Below are 23,344 nucleotides of genomic sequence, written 5' to 3'. Positions count from 1 at the left end.
GCAGCCCGAGTCTTCACTCCATCATCACATAAAGCGCGCGCCTGAACGTCACACACAGTCTGGCGATGCTTTTGCGCCACTCCGTGTATTCTGGACTATAGCTAACACTAAAGTTTGGCTTTTGGAGCACTGTTGCCCGTCCTCTTCTTCAAAGGTATTTTGATGTTACCAAAAGAAATCTCTGGAGGAGTGTGTTTCAGCGCAAGGTAAGCGCACGAGACGCATCTGAGCATCACCTGCTATACAGAATGAGACAAATGATAGACTTGAACTTTTCTCTGTCGGCGCTTTCACTGTTCACACAGAAACCTGCACGGCTTTAATAAACACTTTTAACATAGTCTAGCAAATCTAGCACTGCGATCTACATTTTACAGAAATGCTCAAGTTTTAATGATGAATTTATTAATTTGCCTCTAGCATATTCGTGGAAGCCTACTTTAATAGGCTACCTATACAGTGTCTGTATTTAGTAAAACTGTCAAACACTTGGCAAAGGTAAAGAAACTTCTCTCTTACAGCTATTTTATGAGTTCAGCTCAGGCCAGAAAATATTAAAAATTAAGAGTCTGAATTATAAATCTAACATTTACTAAATAAATAATACATTTTTTTTAAACTCCCCGCAAGGACATATTTTTCATTAGCTATTTTTTGTAGACCATATAGACTAAAATATGGGTTTTAAAACTTGTTTAAAAAAATTAAAACACATGTTATAGATCTATAGGCTACGTCACTCAATCACGTTTCGGTTTTCCGTAAGTTTGTAAATGATATGGTTTCGAGTAAAAGAAATATAAAATTGAATTCATAATCATAAGCGCCACTTTTTCACTCATTAGCAACAAAAAAAATCGATATTGTTCGTATTTACGCTATCACATCACATAACAGCTCTCATGTCATGGACCATCTTCAAATGTAAATTAAAACTAAACTTTACCAAATTAAATGGACGCTATCAAAATAGGCCTATCAAACCACGATATCATCAATAGCCTATCAACTTGCGTCAATTGTGTCGTAAAATAATAATTATTCATCGGCTACTTAGTAAAATACTTTAGGTCATTAGGCTAGTTTATTTGTTCTCTGTCAAACTATTAGACCTTTATGCAGGCCTAGATCGCAGCAATTAAAACAAAATATCCTATTATCATACGACAAAAGTTAGGCTATAGCCTACAAACATTTAACAGACAGGCTATTAAAATACATTCCACGAAGTTTGATCACATTTATTGCTAGGCCTACGTAAAAATAAAAATGCTGACACTTTGCAGATAAACGCGAATAGCCTCAGACTGATGACCCGCGATTAACTCCTGTATTTTTAATAATCAACTCATACAATTAACTGCATTATTAATGTGGAAAGAGATCAGACACGCAGCGTGCATGGGATTTCAGCCATGAGGAAAATGCCACTTTTCAATTGTCAGTAAAATGGGTTTTAGGCAGAAATTAGCAGAATGATGATGATTATAATAATACATTTTTAAACACCAACAAAAAATATAACTTCAATATTCTAAACTCAATTAAAAACAACGAAATAGCCTACAAACAAAAGGATTTTGATTTCCCTGTTTTTCTGACGGTTTGCAGACATCAAATTAATTTAGTGTAAATCTCGAATGAACGCCTTTTAATTCTAAATTACAATAATCAAAGCATTAATGACAACCGGTATGGGTTATTGATTGAAATCTGAGTGCGACGGTTTTAAACCATAAAAGGCTTGATTTTTTTTATTGCATTGTTTCTTTTTGCCAAATATCAATGCGTTTGAGAGTGTAGCCTAACTGTTACTACGAAGCCGCGCGCCTTTCCTCCGGACACTTCACCTGCACGAGCTCCCGGACACATGTTGAGCAGTAAGACTAAACAAAATGAACCAAACAAATTAGAGAAAAAGAGTATACACTGTCAATAAATAAATGTAGCCTAAAATAAAAAAGCCTGGCAGCGTCGACGTAGAACTTGGCATTGTTCCAAGCATTTAGATTACATTTTTAAAGCTGTTCTTGACCATATATGTCTTTAAATCATATAGGCTAGTGTTGGTAGGCTATATACTAACATTTTGGCCGATTAATATATATATATATATATATATATATATATATATATTATTATTATTATTTTTTATATATATATTTTTTTTTTTAAAACCTACTGAAAATAAAAGTGACTTAAAGGTCAACAAAACTGGCTTCTCCAGCAATCGAGCATTGATAACATAAAGACTGTTACTAACACACACACACACACACACACACACACACACCTTCTGTGTTACACATATGTCTAAAATATTGCAGTAAACATTAATTTAAGGTCACACAACATAAAGCACCCCTTTATACATAATAATAACAAAATGTGATTTTTTTAAATGTAACAGAATATGATGAGATGACAAATGTGATGTATCCTTCCTGAAGGGAATATCCCCATAAATTATAAGACAATTTTTACTTGTATAATTTCAGCATTGTTCCAAGAAAGTATTATTTTTTAAGGCTATATATTTCACACCTATGTGCTATGTTTATTATACATACATATATACATACATCTATTATAGTGTAGAACACCTTTTCACAATAAAATTCCATGTATCTTTAAATATTATATTTCTCATTTTATATGGTATGGTAACTTACAGTCAACCAATTTTTACACTAAAACCCTTTTTTTTTTAATTAAAATTACTAATGTATTTCAGTGCACATTAAAAACGGACCCACACCGGACCTGATTTTGTCTTTTGCTAATGTAACTAACGATGCTCTGTGTCCTCACAGATTAAACTGCAATCATATAAATATCTTCAAACTAACACTTCAAATCACTGTGTGCATTTTACTCGCATTACATGTAAATATAATGAATAAAATACGACAATTACAATGAGCAATTACAAGCAGCTCACAATAATTTCATATAACCGTATCTGATTGCAGTCTCTATATGTGAGTTTTCTTTGTTGCGTTGTTGGCCTTCAGTCAGCACTCCAAAGAAGGAAGGAACGGAATGAAAACAGAAGAAAACCAATCATGTCTTCAGCAGGCCCCCTCTGCCACGCCTTACGGTGAATATTCTGCCTAATGAACACACAACATGTTGAAGAACACAAAGCTTTGTTTTATTATTCTTTCTTGTTTTATAATCTTTACCCATGGATGCTGTAATGTGTGTGTATTGAGTCTCACATGGCACATTTGTTTGCGTCCTGTCATCTGACACCTGTGCTGTTCTTCTCCATCAGAGCATGTGGGAGGAGGCGAGGTGTGTGCAGGGTGCGAGTCTCCCATCGCCGACCGCTTCCTCCTGCGCGTCAATGAACTGTCCTGGCATGAGACGTGTGTCAAGTGTGCGGTGTGTCGCAGCGCGCTGAGTGGGACCTGCTACTGCCGGGACCGCTTGCTTTACTGCAAGCATGATTATGAGAAGTAAGACAGTTCGATCTGCATACTGCGCCTGTACACACTGAATCAAAGTCCTAGTATGGAAAAACATCCCATTTTCGGGGTACTGTCTGTAGGTCGACATGTAGTGCACCAGAACATTCCTCTGAGCCCTCTATAAAAGTGTGTTTAGTCAGATAATGCTGTGATGTTATTGTGGAATATAACACATTTCCTTTAGCAAATGTAGTTGAAGGTTGGGTAGGCAATGTTTTTTTCATGAACACTTTTTGCTATGCTGGTTGAAACGCTCTTCACGTCCTGATATCAATCGATAATAGAAGTGGTCTAAATATTGAAACATGTACATATTTTCTGTGGAAGCCTTGGACCAAAACATGTTTGTCCAATCATTGCATTCAGTCCGAATGCAATGATACGATGTCCTAACTGCCTGTTATATGTATTTCCACACCTCCGCGCACCTGCTCACGCAGACATCACATGGCATCAGCACGTTTCATGCTATGCAGGGTTAGACATGTCAAGTGACACATCAGGTCCTCACTCAAAATCTGGTCTCTGTTAGGATCCCATTTGCTCAAATTACTTTTAATTGGTACTCTCTTTAGCGCCTGCAATTCTTTCAAAATCATGTTATGATAAATGCTGTTTGAACTACGTTAAAGGGGCATTCGGCAACTATTTCAACTTAATAAAACCGTTTAGAAATGATTTGGATGGTTTAATAACCTGTTCTGGTGAGAACGGTGACTTTCCCCGCAACCAACCTTGCAACATGAGGACTAACGTCCCGGTAAGTTGGAAATAGGAAGTCTCGTGAGAAGCGAGAATGAGCGAGAAACACAAACTGCTTGACGGCAATTCGACATAAACACACACGCCGCCCTCAATGTGTATGATGTGTTCCCACCTCATAGCTCCACACAATAAAGTTGGCCGGCTCCGATAATAACAAATGCACATGAGCAGCGGTAGAAAGGGGGAGGAGGGGCCGCAAATTAGTGTTTTTTACGACAGTGTTGTGAAATATACGCCTCACAGCTGTAGGGGGAGCTTGTTGAGAAAACATGCGACAACAAAAATGAAAATCAGCGAAGAAATAGATGGAGTTGCCGAATGCCATTTTAATGTAACCCTTAATGTCTGTATTAGTTAGCTTATGTACTACCATAGCATACAGATACCTGATTAGCCTGATAGCTTATTTGCACTTACCCTACATGTATTTTTAATGTAATTATGTGTTAAATTAAGTTTACCATGCCCAAATATTTCAGTTATAAAAATAATGCAATGATATTCACTTAATAGGTTATTATTTATTAATTACGAGTTTATCAAGTGAAAGAAATTAAGTTCAAATTGTTTTATTATGCACTTGTAAGCTATACACGTTTAAAATTAATATCGTTCTTATGTACTTATAATCATCAACTAGTTGATAGAGACCCGATTTCGAGGGAGGACTCAATTTGTCATAACACTTCAAACAAACGGCAGCATCATCAACGCCGAAATGATCTGCAGCAGTCAGGTGCTACAATTCAGAGCTGTTTACTTTCATTATTATTGTAATGTTATTTGCATTGAGACATGAGGTAGTTTAACGCCGGCTCTCGTGACGCTGTTCAGATACTCTTGCTGCGTGCGTTCATGTGTTTTGGAGGAGCTGTGACTTTAGAGAGCTCTCCTTTAAATATTGGTGGTACGTTTAGTTGAGGTATTAGTAAGGCTGTAGATTCAAATCTGTCACTTAAAGGCGTAGTTTTGTCACCATTAGGTGTTTACATGCACTAATTTCCGTAAATCAGAATGAATCAATCTGATTTCAGATTCTGAAAGTTGTTTATTTGAAATCGTGCAGTCTAATTACCATATTCATTTAGCCTACATGTGCTTGAACACAACCTGCATGTGCAGTTCAAAAATGGAGAAAGTCGTCGTGATAATGTCACTGGAGATATGGCGATTGCCATTTTTGACATGATGAAAAAGAAAGAAAGAAAGAAAGAACAATGACATATGTCATAAAACTTTTTTAGCAAATATTTCTTAAGTATTCATTCTCCTCCCCTGACTAGTTTGTAAGACGTCAGACGTAAATAAACATATGCACGTTCATAAGATGTATACATACGCACATCAGGGCACTGTATTTTTTTAATCTGATTGATAAAATAGTCAGAATCAAGTGTTTACATGCTTAATGTTCTCCTGATGATTGGATTATTTTAGGTCTATACCACCACTTTCAATCCCATCATACCTTTCACTTTCATTCAGATCAAACTCAATCAGATCAATCAAGGTGTTTACACAAAGGCTTTTACAGTCCAATTGTGCCAGTAGTCTGATTATAAACGTATTATTTTAGGGCATGTAAACATAGCCTTTTACTCACCCTCATATTATTCCAAACCCAAATTTCTGTGGAAAACAAAGGAGAAATCTGATGAACCATTAAAGCAGTTCATATGAATCGTGCACTACATTCCAAGTCATTGGAATGAGAATTGAAAAAAGACCGAATTTACATTTTTCTCTGATGAATCAGTCTGTATCTGTTTGGGTCAGAGGGAGATTCCGAGCAACCATAATTTGTCAGTGACATCACCAGGAGTGCGGACAGTTGAAGGGCGATTTTGTGGCCTGTTATCACTGTTATGAGAAGTGTCAGACACTGCTGAGAAGTGTGGACACTCCCTCTGTTGCTGACATCTGGAGGCCAACAGAAAGAAATAAGGACAGGAGAGAATAAAAGAAGATGGAAAAGTAAGGTGGAAGAATTCCCAATGCAAATATGAAATAATTCTATATGTTTCCGGAAAGATAGATCACCTGAGATCCAGGACTGTTCCAGGGTATGAAATTACCATATTAACTGACATTGCTTTTCTTGACACCGGTGAAGAAAAATGGCTCAATAGATTTGATAATTGTTGTCCATAAGGGCTTGCAGCAAGGATGTCATAATGAGGTAAAAAGTGATCAACGATTACAAATGAGAAGGTTGTTCTGGGATCGTAGCATGGTAAAACTGTTCTTGTGCAGGCTGGTAGTGATATTCCCATGAGCTTGATTAATTTGTTTCATCAAACAGACTTTTTCACTCTTCTGAAATGGTGGAGTTTCCTTTAAAGTGGTCATAAGATGCTATTTTAAAAGGTCATTATTTTGTTTACTGGGTGTTAATGTCCAAAAAACATATTATTTTTCACATACTGTGCTTTATTGCTGCACCTCTTTTCCCAGTCTGTCTGAAACGCTCTTATTGAGTCAAAAAGCCCACAGCACGCTCTGATTGGCCAGCTGACCCCATGGTTTGTGATTGGTCAAAGATTTCAAGCCTGTGTCAGAAGTGTAACACCCCTTTACCATAATCGCGAACCTCAGCTTCCATGGCTTCTAAAGCATTACTACGAAGTAAGAGATTACTAGATTACTTGTTTCGGAAACAGTCGTGCCTAGTTGGTTAGTTTATCCGAAGATACATCGTACTACGGTAGTTAATCAGTGAGTTACAGCGCTGTACGGAAAACGCACATGCCACAATATGGCGACAACACTGAGGCCTCGTCTTCTTTCTTTGCATATGCCTTTGGGCGGGCATTATGCTAATATGTCACATTGGCGTAGACGTAAAGTGGTATCGAGGCATTTTAGGCAGGTCTGGATCAATGGTTCTCTGTTACATAGAATAAACCTCTTTCTGGGAGACTATGAGCGTCATAACTTTACAGATATTATACATACACAATCGGAAACATTCCACACCAACGGAAAAAGAAAGCATAAAAAAGCATCATATGGCCTCTTTAGAGACTTAACTTTCTCTCATGTCATCCCATATGTTAAGAAAGTAAGAAAGGTACAGGCAAAGTTTTGGTTTGCAGATGTTATTTGTGAATATTGAGGCTGCAGCGTGGTATGTGGTGTATTTGTGGAGGAAACTTGGCACACTCTTGTGCGGCTGACCTTGAGTAAATCCACAACAATGTCTCCTTGTGCTCTGCTGTCTGTCCGTCAGCACACACCTGCCTCTTTACTCCTGCTCGGCCTACAGCAGGTGTGTGCTCCATTTTTTGGGGTGCCAAGGAATCTTTGATGGTGTAAAAAAAAAGGAATTTGGGGGAAAAACAACAACTTTATTGTGCTAACATTCTACTGTAAAAAAATTACCTAGAAATTATTATTTAAAATAACTGAATCGTAATGACATTTGTAAAAGTCGTTTGTAAAAATTAGTTGAGGTAGAAATATCCCCTTAAACAGCACTGACAAACTGACAACACATTTTAGTTTCATAATATGTGCTTAAGTGAAACGGTATTCACTGAGAAAAAAAAAATTTTAAACAACACCTTTTTTCCCCATGTAGGACAGGTTATTTTCAAGTCACAATAATACAAAGTAGCGACAGATCTTTTTTACCATATTGTGACGTGTATCTGAGTGAAATGGTTTATCGGAAAAGAGAAAAAAGTAGGTTGGGCACTTGGTTCTATCCATCGGTTGTTGATTGGATGAAGGGAGATCTGAATGTGAGTCAATTGTAAGAAAGAGGCGGGGTTTAAACGGACTAAATGATTGAAGAAGTGCGAGAGAAACACAAGTAAAAAATGAAATGCGTTTATGATCGACAAGATCAACATTTAGATGCATTTAGTAAATAGCCGACTTAAATCGGATCATCAAAAGTTGACATAAATACCAAAATGTAAGGATTGAGCAAAGGGGTTGTAAAGGGGATTTGTTTCAGAGGACTTTTTGATAAACCATTACTAAGAAAAAAAGAAAAATTCACTTGGAATAATGCACACAATAATAATACAACAAACATGCAAACAGCATCAATTTTTAATCACATCACAAACGATTAAATTTTTTCCCCAAGTTCATCCAGTCCTAATAGTTAATAGTAAACAAACTTGGCTTGCTGTCCTCAAAGGAGGCTTGATCCTGAGGCTCGACTCGAGCTCTGAGAAAACCTCCCTAACAATATTGCATAGAAAAAGAAAGAATGGAATAGAGGAGGAGATGCCGGAACAATTGTCAAAGACGGCTAGAAATTATGATTGACTGAACTATATGATTAGGCTTCTTCCGAACCTACATTTTGAACTTTATTTAGTATCTTTCCTTCTTTAAGATTGCATACATTCAGTCTCCAGTCCCTGAAGTTCTTGCTATCAGAAATCAGACTTATTTACTATTCATTTCTCGGATCATTCCAGCAACACCTACACACTTTCAGAAACCAAACTCAAAACCAAACACCTATTCATTAAACCCACATATATCCCTGAAATGGTCAAATACTGTCCATCATCGTCTCCCTGGCTGATTTCGACACCACACAGCCAGTAGATAAAGCATGTGCAGCCCAACCAAGTGAAACCAGTCCCAGACCAATAAAGGCTCTCAGCCCCAGGGTACGGTGCCTGGATCCCTGGCAGAAAATTAGACAAGCAAAGGTCTCGGAGGCCTATCAGAGTGGAGACAGGGGAGCGGATATTTAAGACAACCCCAAATTTAATAGATCACTCTGTGGGGTGGGAAACAGAACGAAAACTGCCCCCAGTGTGTAAAGAGATGCTAGGAGGAACCCATAATAACGAAAAATCACAAAGTTGATCTCTTAGATCTTAGTTGTGATTTTTTGCTAAAGTCTCCTGCTTCTCAGACATTTCTCCTAAAAAAAGAACCCCAGAATGTCATGTGTGCCTTTGAGAATTTCTAAAAAAATGTCCTAAACTGTGCTTAGATTTGCCAAAATATCAAAGTCTGCAATAAAAAAATCTTAGATTTATATTCCAATATTTATTCAATATTGATATACCATAAGGATTTTTAGGAAAAAACATTTGAGACAAAGTTTATACTTGATGCTATTAATTTTTCAGATTCAATTAGGATTCGAGTTAATTTCAGATCCAGAATATTTGGATTCAGTCCAAAGAATTTATGGCATAATATTAATCAGCACAAACGTTTATTTCCACCTGTCCCTCCATTTCATAAAAACTGTTTTACAGTGAGGTAAAAAGTGTAAGTGCAATCCATAAATGTTAAAATACTATTTCAGATGTAAACAATAGGTGTGTTAACATGATTTTAGTATGAAAACATCCCTTACTAACCGTTTCTCTGTAATGTTATTTATGTCATGACAACTCTCCGAATGTTTGGCATGGTAATGGATATGACAATGTTGATATATTTGGTCTTGGCAGAATAGATCTGCTACTCTGCTGCTGCAGAGCAAATACAGGACTTGCTACTGCCAATACAAACATGACACGCTGCTGTGAGCAAGTGAGACATGCTGTTGCTGTACAATATAGCGTACATGAATTACCCAGATCTATACAGGTGGAGCTGGGGAAGGGGGAGGGTTTCTGGCAGCATGCTGCACTGCTAAGGGAAATGCTGACCAAGTATTTGAAGGTTGAGCTTGGAGCTCATTGGCTACTGATACAGCAGGAACCAATCAGCTGTGCCCTATAGAGAATAATGTAATTGCAAGCAGGTTGAGTTAAGGACCTAGAGTTTCATGACAGAGCTTTGTATATTTAGCTTTGTAATGCCTAAAACCCTAAAACAACAGTAAAAATGACAAAAACAGATTTAAAAAAAAATACAATTATAAACAACAAGTATAAAAGTAAAAAAAAAAATTAAATAACAGAAGAATTAAAGAAAGTGCTTTTATAAAATGATCAGCTTCACAAAAAAATCCCCCTCTTTCTCTTTCATCCGCTTGTAAATTCTTAGATTCTCAATTAGGTCTCCAGTACTTTGAAAGAGCAACCTCTAAATAATATTTTTTTTCTATGGAAATCACCATTTGCAGTCACACACTCTACCAAAATGTTTGGTCAGAGTCATTATTATGAGCTGTAAGGTGGATGGTTTCAGAAACGTTCTTCTGGTCGGTCTCTCTTCCTCCCCATGCATCTCTTCTCTAGCTCGTCCATCACTGTCTGATTTCTAATAATATTTCTGTTCCAAACTCCATTTCCTACTTGTTGAGATTTATAGCCAGGATGACACCAATCAGTTTATCTCTCCATTTATCCCACATTTTCGCTTAATCAACTCATTGCTCGCTGTCTCTTTGTGTCTGTGGGAACAGGGAGGTGGGTGGATGGTTCTTGATTGGGAACGCTGCTAATTATGTTCCTAGACGTGACTACAAGCTGTGTTGTGGTTAGCGAGTTGTTGTACTGTCAGGCAGGAATATGACACTTGGGCTCTGATGGAGGACGTTGCCGTACCTTGGATTCGCTACCGAGTCAATAAGCAAGTTAGTGGTGATTGCTGGTTAATGGTAATAATAAGGCTATTAGTATTACCATTCATACTTATATTGTGGGCTACCAGACACAATGTGATAAAGATTGAAGCAGTGGAAATGTGTCGAAGGCATAGAAGCAGTCTCTTCCCTGTAAACCACATAGTACACTTTAGCAACTGCATCGTAACCCCTAGCGTCATTGCGAGCCACTCGCACTTTCTAACTATAAAAATCCAGCTTCTAGTTTAAGATCAATGAACCACCCCAAATCTAGCATTAGTTTTAAACATACAAAACCTCGTGTGTTTAGTCCTGTTGATGAATATGTTTTGTATATACGTAAACACATTGTGGTAGTTAAAGCCATGAGGCTCATTAGGTTTTCAGTAATATTTTCTCACCTGCATTACTGCTATAGGAAAATGAGTTTTTCTACACCTGAAGCTCCCATTAGCCCATGTTGAAGCTCTTAAAAATAAAGGTGGCATGGGAAAAAAAACCCATTTTGGGTTTCACCAAAGAACCTTTCAATCAACAATTCGTAAAAGAACCATTTGTTTTCTTGGTGTGAAGAACACTTTAATAATCTGAGGAACTTCCTCCACTATATAGAACCTTTTGTGCTATGTAAAGATTCCATAGATTTGAAAGGTTCTTTATGGAACCATCAATTACAATAAAGAACCTTTCTTTTTAAGAGTGTAGTGTACGTATCAGACGTGTAAGGGAATGATGGAGAGAGAGAAGAGCTCAGGGGAAGCCAGAAGGCCATGGAGGTGACAAACAGAGGTGGAGAGAGGAAGATGACAGAGGAAGAGGAGAGATGAGCTCGAGGTGTCTCCTCTCGTGATATTGCCACTGTTTTTGCATAATGCGTGATGAGTCTCCATCACCTCGCCTCCCGCACAACAATTTCATTACAGACGGCTAATAAATGTTTCATGGCAGAACAAGCTGCTCGCCTTGGCTTTATTAAATCTGAGATAATAAAAGAAGAACGGCAAAAAATGAAAGCGGGAGGGGGAGAGATAGGAAGAATGCCATAGATATCCTCAAACAGGGCTGCCGTATCTTCTGTTTCTGGGGCAACGAATCCCCCGTCCCCCCTCAGCGCGTCTTTTTTTTTTCTTCTCGCCCTGCCACAGAGAGACAGGAAATGAGAATCTGGCTGACAGGATATTGCGTTCTGGTGGCCTGGGGATTAGCTGTTTTATCCAAGCACACACACACTCGCAGACTCACTCTCGCCTCACACAACTCAACACATCGATCCTGTCGGTCCCTGAACCCTTGAGCATCGCACATACACACGAGGGATGCTGGAAACCGACGTGTGTGTGTTTGTAATGTACGGACAGGTCTTGCTGTCAGTCAGGAAATGTATCACAATAAGTACGTCAGCACATCAATGGTGCATTATCGTCCCGAAATAGTGAAATGCTCTATACAAGATGTCACGGTGGCATGAATCAGTATTTGGTCTGTTGACAAGTAGAAAGTGAATTACCATGCATTTTGTAGGTTTTCGGAAATGTATTTGAGGAATGAGACATCATTGCTACAGTGGAAATGTGTCGAAAGCATGGTTCCCAACAAAAAATTGTCATCAGTGGAAAAAATCCTCAGGGTTGTTTTGGACCCCATTGACATTCACTGTTAATGCATCTTTTTCTCTCTGATTTGACCTTCCGTCCACACTGAGATGGCGTTTTTGTCCTGGGAAAACTGAGCTTTTTGAAAATGCTTTCCCAAGTGGGTAAATTTGAAAAAGCCGTTTTGTGGACTGTGAAACCGTAGGTATTTGAAAACGATGACGCATGTTTAGTCATGTGACGCATATTGAACCGATAGACATGCTTACACCGCTATTGTGCCTGTTATGTGCTATTCACTTTTACACTGTTGTTAAAGATATGTTATTTTTGCACACTCTTCATATCGCAGTCCTGCAAAGATGACAGAAAATTAACTTGCAATTGCTGTCCTGCGGCAAAACATGAGAGGAGTTGCGTATTAGACTAAACATGTTGCCTAATGGCGACTGAGTGCGACCTGGACACATCAGTGAATGCTGAGATATTTTGCTAAATAAAATGATCCTGCTAGGAGAATAGCATGATCACTTTATAATGCTTATTCCGTCTGTATCTTCTCAGTGAGCTTTTATAAGGTTGTATGCATGTGCAGTAAGATGAAGTTAGCATCCGACATTTCAGTGTGGATGAGAAACTTTTGGAAAATGCTTGAAAACGTTAGTGTGGAGAGAGCATTTTGAAACGAAAACACAGTTTTCAAATGTATCCGGATTAATGTAGACGTAGCCAAAGAGGAAAAAAGCCATTGAGTCTTTGTTTTGATTTTGACAGATTGTTTCAAAGCAGCTTTACAGTGATAACAGGAAAATAAGGCAAAAAAGTTTATTTCTGCTGTCCAGCAGATCTAGAAGTTCAGCGATGGTTCATTTCTGTTGTAGAAATGTTATTAATTTAGTTCATTTATCTATACAGCCGCTCTGGAGAAAACAGTGATGCCATCGTCCAGCTCAGTTCAGTTCTCATGGTGTCGATGCAGGCAGATCAATAATATTGTAAGATATTAAGTGTCCCCAACTAAGCAAGCCAAAGCCAATAAAGGTTTAAAATGACATGAAGGCGAGTAAATGGCTGATGAGTAAATTGCCTAGTTGGACACTTCAAAATTACTTTTATTAGTGTGACATACAGAGGCAAAAAGTTCCTTTCTCTACATCTAGGATGTTTCATTCATTACAGAATCAATGACAGCATGAACATTTCTCGCAAATCAAGAAAAGAGAAGCTCATGAGAAATTATAATGCACTTCTTTCAAAAGTAATGTTAGTATTAAGTAAATCATACCATTATCACATTTATAAAATGTATTTTGGTTTCACTTTACAATAAGGTCCCATTAGTTTTCATTGATGCTTGAACTAACATAAACTAAAAAACTAAACTAGACATATAACTGTATTAATCTTTGACTTATTGATCTTTGTTAACGTTAGTTAATAAAAAATACAACTGTTCATTGTTACCGGTATTTTTCACCCATGATTTCTACAGGATCATCTAAAATATTGTGATTCTCATTATTCTCACTACATAAAGAAATATGATTTTTCCTTTATTGCTACCTTGATAGACAGTACTCTTTCTAATGAGCCTGTTGAAGTGTTCTTCATATGACTAATAAGCCATAAGTGTAATGTATCTGAATTCAGCTGAGAGTGGTAAAGAATATTTGATGGTGTACAATGACAATCATTTGTTCATTTGTTGTTTTATTAGCGTTAAATGACGTGATGATGTGTCTCAACGCAATCAAACATAATTAGACAATTAAAGCCTGCATGCCACAAGTCGATTATCATTTCAGTACTTTGCACATGTTAGAGAATTGCATTCATTGCATGTTAAGTTAAAAAAGCTGGTCTTCTAGCAAGTACGTACGCAAGTGTGTGTCTGTGACATGATTGGGTCAGTATAAAATGTGTCAGTACTGAACAGTTTAGCTGCTCACCTGTGCTTTCTCTTTTGCGTTCGAGTGGTCTGATGTGTACATTTTTATCAGCTACCTGTTGGTTTTCTCATATCTCATCATTGTGAATATTGGTGTGCGTGCGTGTCGGGGAGGGAGGGGGGCGGGAGTCGGTTGTGGGGAATGCTGGGAGATTTTAATAACGCAGAAGCAGTGCAGTGAGATTTAATAAAAGAAGATGATGTGATTACTGAACCCTGGCTCTGAGCCACCTTCCCTCACAGCAATATCCGCTCTCTTTCTTTCTCTCTCGCTCATACACACATACACGCGCACGCACAGCACCAACCCTTGCAATTATGTGTACATGTATGATTTACATACTGACTCCCTATATATACAAAGATGCACCAAAGTCTGTGGGATAAACCTTGCAACTATGACAGTAAGTGTTTGATTATGTAAAATTATGTGTTCGTGCATGGATTAGGCCCCCACACTATGATTTGGCTATAGATTTATGTAAAACTTTATTGAATTGACATCATGAACACAACTTGTTCGTACATATCGCCTGATTTTTTTTTCCCTGCACCCATAATTTCTTTCCCCCAAGGTAGTTTCATCCTCAGTTAACTCTGGTTTTCAGGTCTGTATATGTTCAAGTATGAAATATATTGTTATTGTTGTAACCATCATGTTTAATGTGTCTGTTTGCAGTGTTTCTTTATAGAACATTTTATCCCCTTTTAAAGTTTGTGGTGAATGTCACTAAAACATGTCCATATCACATTTCAAAAATATAATTTCTCAGTTATTTCTTTTGGTTTTGAGGGGAAGTATGACCTGGGAATGGTTTCATGCGATGCACTCTTACGGTCAGTGGCTGAATGAATGTTGCTCAGGGATTTTAGAGTTGGACTTCTTTGATCTGATGTAGTAGATGGTGATTTGGGTAATTTGGCATTTTTGGCAGATGGATTGAGACAGATTAGCCATAGCAGCTGCGTTTCGGACAGGATCATCATATCTGTGCAGATTAGAGGCTATAATGTGTGGACCTGGCTGGCTCTTCCTTCACCAGATTTCTGATATGACACCTTCATCTCCTGCACTCAACACACACACACACACACACACACACACACACACACACACACACACACACACACACACACACACACACACACACACAAGAACTGCAGCAATCCGTCTCTGCAACTGTCATGAAGTCTGTGTTATCCATCAAATGTGCCTTTCATCTGTTCTTCGCCTCCAACATGTTTTGTTTTCATCTTATCATGTGTGACAGCGTCTAATCATTTAATTTTCCTCTTATACGTGTCCTTTTAATTTCCTTAGTGGTCATTGCTAAAGCAGGTTTCAGCTTTATTTACTGCTCTAAATGTTTTTTTTTTCACATTGATTAACCATTTTTGGTTTCCCAAAGAAACCTTTCAGTCAACAGGTCTGAAAAGAAGCATTTTTTCTTAGTGTGTAAAACATTTTAAGAAATCTAAAGAACTTATTTTCCACTACAAAGAACCTTTTGTGCAATGGAAAGATTCCATGAATGTTAAAAACAACATTGATGAACTAAATAAAGAACCTTTATTTCTTATTATTTAAGGTTAGGGATCTGAAAAAGTATTAAAAGGGGTAGTTCTTGTCATAATGTTCATTTGTTGGGTGAACTATTCCTTTAAATGGTCGCTTGTCCTGCACTGTGATAGAATGATGCGTCAAATTGGGCGGCTTTTTGATGTTTTCCACCTGGTTAACGAAAAAAAGGCTGAAAAATCCATGTTCACCGACGCAAGTCCTGAGACCACAATATCGTAGACTTGGCATTTTTTTAAAATGGGACAGTAAACAATCGCCCAGAACATCCTAACAACCACATAGCAACACACAACAGCCTAAAATCACGCCAGCATGTGTAAACGCCACATTTGACATGTAAAAATCTTACTATTGTCCAGTTCAGGTGTTTGACAGTAACTTCACATATAGGTTCATGCCACATTTTGGGTGAATGGTGACTGTTGCTTTGGCTTAATGAAATGTACATAAGGATTAGATTGTCATTGAGCGTCTACAGGTCCATCTGTGGGTACCTGTCAATAATTATGAGAGTACACGAGCACGCCCGAATATAGGTGCTGGTAAATGTGTGTGTTTGTGCGGGTATAGTGTGTTTATTCGAGTGTGTGAAAAAGAGAGAGGAGAGATTAACCCCATGCTATCCTCAATCCCTGGTTATGAGTTTACAGCGTCTGTCTGGGCATCGCACTGTTTAAACAACAATCTAATTAATCCTGTCTTTATTAGTTTCACGGAGCTGGGGAGGGAGGACGGGAGGGAGGACAGGGAATTCTGGCAGAAAATATCAAGCGGTTAGGGAGGGGAGAGAGGAGGGAAAAAACGAGGGGTTTGTTGGGGATTGAAGAGCGAGAGGGCCTTTAAAATTGTGATGTTGATGAGCCACGTCAAAGGAAAACACAGTTTAAAGAGAGGCATTTGCGGGCATTGGTAGTGGGACAAATGACCTTCTTAATACATTTGCTCACTTTTGCCCAGTAAGTCACTGTAATTGTTTATCATCTTAGAAAATCATCGGTAAGTTTAAAATATTCACCAAAGCGCACAGTGCTAGCAACACCAAGATCACAGGTTCAATTCCCAGGTGATACACTGAAAAAATGTAGAGCTTAAATGCAGTGTAAGCTGCTTTGGGAAAAGTTTCTGTCAAACGAATATGTGCAAATAAAATGACCCTGTCAAGCCTGACATATAAAGTCTGTTTTTTTAGACAAAAAAATGTAAATGGTCCTCAAACTCAAGGGAAAAAAAACACCTCGATTTCTGATAGCTTGTAATGTAAGTCAATGAGATTTTTATAATGGTATAACAAACAAGCTAATTATATAAAATGCATATTAATATCAGTCATCTCTCTATATCTCCCAATAATGTTTTAAAATCTTAGTTTTGGGATCAGGTTTGTAGATTTTATTGTCAGGGGCAAAATATATAATGCAATGATGATTGAGAGATGAACAAATAATAAACACTCCCCAGAAGCCTGATGGGTCATATTTGATGCTCACATTTTAATAAGATTTTCAAAAAAAATAAAAATAAAGACATATGGATAATCAAGTAAACCTAAGTTGCGTCAGTCCAGTGAATGTTCATCATCAACTATTAATAAAACATCATCAAATAATAATAAAAACTATTAAGGCCAGGATTAGGCCTCAGTTCAATTATTTTATAGCTTTTACAAATGTGCCTTAGAAAAAAAACATTAGCCTACTGGTGTGCATCATGAGACAAAACAATGGCACTGACATATTTTAAGATATAAGATATGATTGAGCTTAAAACAGCTCAAACATGCATTTTAGTCTGGGACTAGCTTAACCCTTGTCTGTGAAACCGGGGGTAAAAGTTATTCTTACGTTCTTCACTTAAAAAAAGTCAAGATTTCACAGCAAAGATGAGTGTCGTGACCTAAAGGAGGACGTTTTTACAATTACACAAAAAAAGCGTCAACTATCAATCAGACGGCAGAAGGCATATGACAGATTGTGTTCAAGTTGTGATCATATTGTTACTTTATAGGCCTTAGAAACTTGCTTATCAAATACAATACAGTGGGATTTATAGGGTTAAATACATTTTTGCTTTGTTGCTTGTGACATCTTGTGCGTTGTTGCCACCCAGTGTAACAGACAAAACATTGCATAAAGTGATCGTTCAGTGACACGTGCACGTGTGTGTGTGTGTGTGTGTGTGTGTCAGGTTGTTCGTGCGGAAGTGCAGTGCGTGCCTGCAGGCGATCGGGCGCTCGGAGCTCATCATGCGTGTCCTGGGGCAGGTGTATCACCTGGGCTGCTTCAGCTGCTGCGAGTGTGAGCGCCGGCTGCAGAGAGGTGATGAGTTTGTGCTAAAGGAGGGACAGCTGCTCTGCAGGGGAGACTATGAGAAGGAGAGAGAGATGCTGGCCGCCATCAGCCCGGCCCCTACCGAGTCTGGTAACCTTCTTGACCTCAATTGAAGGTTGATATTAAAGGAGAAGAGATGTTCAAATAGTTAAGAAACGACACAGTTCACCTTTAAGCCAATGCTCAGTTTCCCTCTGCAGTAAAGAGCGAGGATGAGGAGGGTGGCGGTGTCTCCGTCGGGGGCAAGACTGGGGATGATGGGAAGGACCACAAGAGATCCAAGAGACCACGTACCATCTTGACCACGCAACAGCGTCGCGCCTTCAAGGCTTCCTTCGAGGTGTCTTCCAAACCCTGCCGAAAGGTCAGCAGTCACAGGATGCCTGTGTGCATTGTATGTGGAAACAGCACTTATGTGCATCTCATGCATGCTCTGTTGTTGCAGGTCAGAGAAACTCTTGCAGCTGAAACTGGACTGACGGTGAGAGTCGTGCAGGTGTGGTTCCAAAATCAGAGAGCAAAGGTGGGATGGCATCATTTATTGATACATTCTGAAAATGTTCCTTTTTTGAAACACCATCTTATGATTTACCCAGGTAGAAAAAAGTAAAATCAACATCCTTGTTCTATTGACCATATTTTAGGGTGTGTTTTATGTCTGAGGTTTAAGGGAGTATAATTAAAATAAACTGAAAATCAAATAACTAAACTTGACAAAAAAAGATCATTTTTGACAAAAAAAAAAATTACAAGTTTTAAATGTGGCTTGAAAAAGCCTTGATTGTACGTTTAAAGGTTTGTAGGTCTTAAGAGACAGACAGAACAATGGATAGACAGAGAGACAGACAGATAGAAAGAACGACAGAGACAGATAAAAATAATATATATATATATATATAACGGTAGATAAACGGACAGACAGAACGATAGATAGAAAGAACGATAAATAGAAAGACAGACCGAACGAAATTCAGACAGACAGATAGAATGAGTGAACGAGATAAACAGACAAAACGATAAACAGACCTACAGATAGAAAGAACAACAGACTGACAGAGATAGACAGAATGATAGAGACAGAAAGAACGATAGATACAGACAGATAGAATGAACGATAGACAGACAGACCGATAGAACAACGACAGAGACAGATAAAAAGTACCGGTATATATGTGACCCTGGATGACAAAACCAGTCTTATGGGTCATTTTTTTGAAATTGAGATTTATACATCACATGAAAGCTGAATAAATAAGCTTTCCATTGATGTATGGTTTGTTAGGAAAGGACAATATTTGGCCGAGATACAACTATTTGAAAATCTGGAATATGAGGGTGCAGAAAAGTCGAAACATTGGGGAAATCGCCTTTAAAGTTGTCCATTTATGTTTCGCGATTGTGCTGCATTCACTCACAAAAATAAACGTTTTATACATTTACGGTAGGACATTTACAAAATATCTTCATGGAACTTGATCTTTACTTAATATCCTAATGATTTTTGGCATAAAAGAAAAATTGATCATTTTGACCCATACAATGTATTGTTGGCTATTCCCACAAATGTACCCGTGCTACTTAAGACTGGTTTTGTGATCCAGGGTCACATAAAACGATAGATAAACGGACAGACAGAATGATAGATAGAAAGAATTATAGATTGAAAGAAAGACAGAACGATATTCAGAAAGACAGATATAAAGAACGAACGATAGACAGACAGATATAAAGAACAACAGACAGAGATGAACGATAGACAGAGAGAGCGATAGACAGACAGACAGACCGATAGAAAGATAGAATGAATGATAGACAGAGAACGATATATAGAATGACAGACAGACAGACGGATAGATAGATAGATAGATAGATAGATAGATAGATAGATAGATAGATAGATAGATAGATAGATAGATAGATAGATAGATAGATAGATAGATAGATAGATAGATAGATAGACAGGCAGGCAGGCAGACAGACACATTTAGAAAGACGGGTACAAGCAATCAACAAGACTGAGACTTGTGACTTAAAGGGATTATTCACTGCTATTGTGACTGCACGTTCAAGACTAGTTTGATTATATGAATATTAGATGGGAATGTCGTTCCTGGACCAGAGAATTTTTGTGTGTTCAGATGAAGAAGATCGCTCGCAGACAGCAGCAGCAGCAGCAACAGCAGGAACAGGAGCAGATGGGCGGCACCAGGAGGGGCCCGAGCAGAGGGGGGCGCCAGAGTAACGATGACAGTGAGGGTAAGACTCGGGGGGACGGACAACCGTGTGAAATGGCTTGATGAAAGGTGTAAACCCAGCTCTATCTCTTCACAGACGGCTCCAGCAGTCACGGACTGGATGGGTTGCTGTCATATTCCTCTCTGCCACGGCAACAACTGCTGGCTTTGGATCCGAACATATATGGCAGCGAGCAATTCCGACACGGGCTCACGCCACCACAGCTCGGCCCCGAGCAGATGCACTCCTACGGTAAGGAGTCTATAAACTTCAGCATTGCTTATTCTTTTTCGTTTACTGAAATGTTTGTGTTTGAACGTCGAATTCATTTCAGACTCAGAGACAGTTTTCCATGACTTGGACAGTGATGGAAGTCTCAGTCATCTTGGGGACTGTCTCTTGTCGACCGCAGATGGTGGAGTTCTGGCAGGTCGGATAGGAAATCCCATTGATCGCCTCTACTCGATGCAAAACTCCTACTTTACCTCATGACCCTGGTTCCACCTACCTAAAGCGCTCCTCCACCACTGCAGGGGGCAACAGAGTCTCACTGGAGGCGTCTTTCATCATCAGAACTAATTGAGTCCCTCAATCATATCTTAGTCATGCCAATAAAGCTCTAAGCAGTTAAACCAAGTCATGACCAGACCCTAAAAATTCAATATGACATGGACAGAATAGGAATTCACTGGAATCTCATGTTTTAAATCACACAAATGCACTATTTTTTTTTGTTCTGTATCAGGCAAAAATGTTTCGACAGTCATAGGTGCAGACATCAACAGGCAGCTGTTCATGAAGTCTAAAGGTGATGATACACAGGGCAACTTTTTGAGCAATGTTGCCGTCATCAGGCAACCAAATCAGACACAGGGCCCACGACCAGTCTAAATTATCCACATAGAAATGTATTGCCCATTTTCAATGGGAAAGTGCCCAAGCAACAATCGCTCGGCAGGATTGCACAGCGAAATTGCTCAAAAAGTTGCCCTGTGTATCATAAACTTAAGTGTTACCTCACCCTCTACTCAATGTAAAACTAACAAACTGATCAAGGCTGTATCCAAAATCTCCCCCTATTTTCTCATTCAGTGCTTGAATGATGATGTGTTTTGTAGGCCAACCAAAAAGTTAGCGGTACCTCGATAAAAAGATCACCAATATGATTAGATTATTGCAGAAAATGCTCTGTGAGAGTTTATGATTCTTACACGTTTTGTTCATCAGGATAATTTTTTGAAAATGTTGAAACCTAAATACAATCGGTGAAGGTAAAAATCTAACCGTATAAACAAACTACACCATGGTCACATGATTTCAACATCACCACCTTTAAGCGTCCAACAAATACATCAGTCTTTGTTTTAAAAAACTTTTCCCTGAAAGTCTGAGTTAGAATAGTTTGCAAGAATGTGATTATAAAAACACAGGCTGTGAAAGCGGATTAGTGTGTAGAAGAGTTTACCTGTTCGGTGTGATGATGTTTAAAGGTGCAGTAAGCGATTTTTGAGAAACCGAGCAGCACAACACACTTGTAGCCAATCAGAAGTAGAGGGCGTGTCCACTCATGATGAAGAGGAGAGAGTGAGCCAATCAGCAGTAGGGGGCGTGTCCACTCATGATGAGGAGGAGAGAGAGAGCCAATCAGCAGTAGGGGGCGTGTCCACTCATGATGAGGAGGAGAGAGTGAGCCAATCAGCAGTAGGGGACGTGTCCACTCATGATGAGGAGAGAAAGTGAGCAAGAGAGAGATTTGAAGAAAGACTGTAGAAAGAGATGGCTGAGAGACATTACAAAAGAGAAAAGGTCAGATGAATATCAGTGGTAAAAAAAGGGTTATGATAAGGCAAGAGCTATAGGACCCGCCTTAATATTAGAAAAGCTTTCCAACGCTGAAGAGACTTGAGCGGGAAGGCCTGAAAACAGACGCAGAGGTTGTGTTGTCTTTGCTCCATATGCAAGAAACATTGGTTTTGCTGTTTCGCAGCTGTTTGGTTTTGTTGTTGTTGTAATCGTACCTTTAATAACAGGACAGTTTTGAGTGTTTGTCTGGAGCTGCTGGCAACTAACAACCAACTCTTGCTTGTACTCTTGAGCATTTTGGGGGCAGAGCAATGAAGGGAGCGGTTTGTTTTATTTGGATTGATTTCAAATATCAACAGTGTTTCTCAGAAATTGCTTACTGCACCTTTAATGTGCCAAACAACCTATGTAGTCCCATTTAGCCACTTGTTAACAAATGCCCTTATCAAGACAAGTAAAAGCTATTAATTATGTATTTTATGTTGTAGAATAAAACGTCAAATTGAGCTTATGTTAACAACAGACCTTATTTCAGGCATTTAACCAAAAACCCATTGACTATTAGGATGATGGAACCAGAAGTGCTAAAATGCTAACTCGTGTCTGGGTTTTGGCCGACAAAATGATGTCATCCCTGCAGCACTCTATTCATTACATTACTCCACTGATATTGTCCACTGAACGAGTGAACGAGACCAAGTGAGCCAGAAGTTCTGTCCACTATGGTTTCAAACAGCACTACAAATGGCTGTTTCCTCAAATAATGAAAGGATATAGGAGTGATTTCTGACACAGCCCAAGCCTATTTCTACTCTCTACTTATTGCTTTGCAATCTTTATGTCCTTCCTTACGTAAAGGAATCAGCTTTTATTTAAATCTAATGTGAAAGCCAAAATAGTCTAGCATGCTGGCTAGAAGTCAATGTACATTCATATTTATTGTCAAGTAAAAATGTATATTAAAGGTGCACTCAGTAGTTTTATGTATGTCAAGCTGACTGATATAGCAGTTGTCTTGGACTTACACTGACACCTAGTGGTGTGGATGCAGCATCACACAAACACAAACGTTTGAAGTAGGGTTATTATAGTTAACTAAAACCATTAAAAAAATATAAAA

At 38.5% G+C, this 23,344-nt stretch overlaps 1 protein-coding gene across 1 annotated transcript; it reads left to right on the top strand.

Annotated features, from left to right (window-relative positions):
• The first annotated feature begins 15 nt into the window (after positions 1–15).
• Positions 16–23,344, top strand: lmx1al (LIM homeobox transcription factor 1, alpha-like). Its single transcript, XM_077213570.1, has 9 exons — positions 16–206; positions 3,015–3,100; positions 3,278–3,461; positions 18,044–18,276; positions 18,387–18,550; positions 18,632–18,709; positions 20,325–20,442; positions 20,518–20,673; positions 20,756–23,344. Exons 1-9 carry the CDS (start codon positions 163–165, stop codon positions 20,911–20,913), a joined length of 1,221 nt encoding a protein of 406 aa, XP_077069685.1. The 5' UTR covers positions 16–162; the 3' UTR covers positions 20,914–23,344.

Source organism: Siphateles boraxobius, unplaced genomic scaffold (assembly GCF_051911475.1).
Source record: "Siphateles boraxobius isolate OS27281-9 unplaced genomic scaffold, OSU_SipBor_1 66, whole genome shotgun sequence".
In the NCBI taxonomy this organism is placed as follows: Eukaryota; Metazoa; Chordata; class Actinopteri; order Cypriniformes; family Leuciscidae; genus Siphateles; species Siphateles boraxobius.
This window is presented reverse-complemented; position numbering and strand designations above follow the sequence as displayed.

Excerpts from the sequence above, each read along its gene's own strand:
- lmx1al (XM_077213570.1), top strand. The coding sequence starts at position 163 with ATGTTACCAAAAGAAATCTCTGGAGGAGTGTGTTTCAGCGCAAG. Across the intron at positions 18,551-18,631 it reads CTTCCAAACCCTGCCGAAAG|GTCAGAGAAACTCTTGCAGC; the intron begins GTCAGCAGTCAC and ends CTGTTGTTGCAG. Across the intron at positions 20,674-20,755 it reads CGAGCAGATGCACTCCTACG|ACTCAGAGACAGTTTTCCAT; the intron begins GTAAGGAGTCTA and ends AATTCATTTCAG.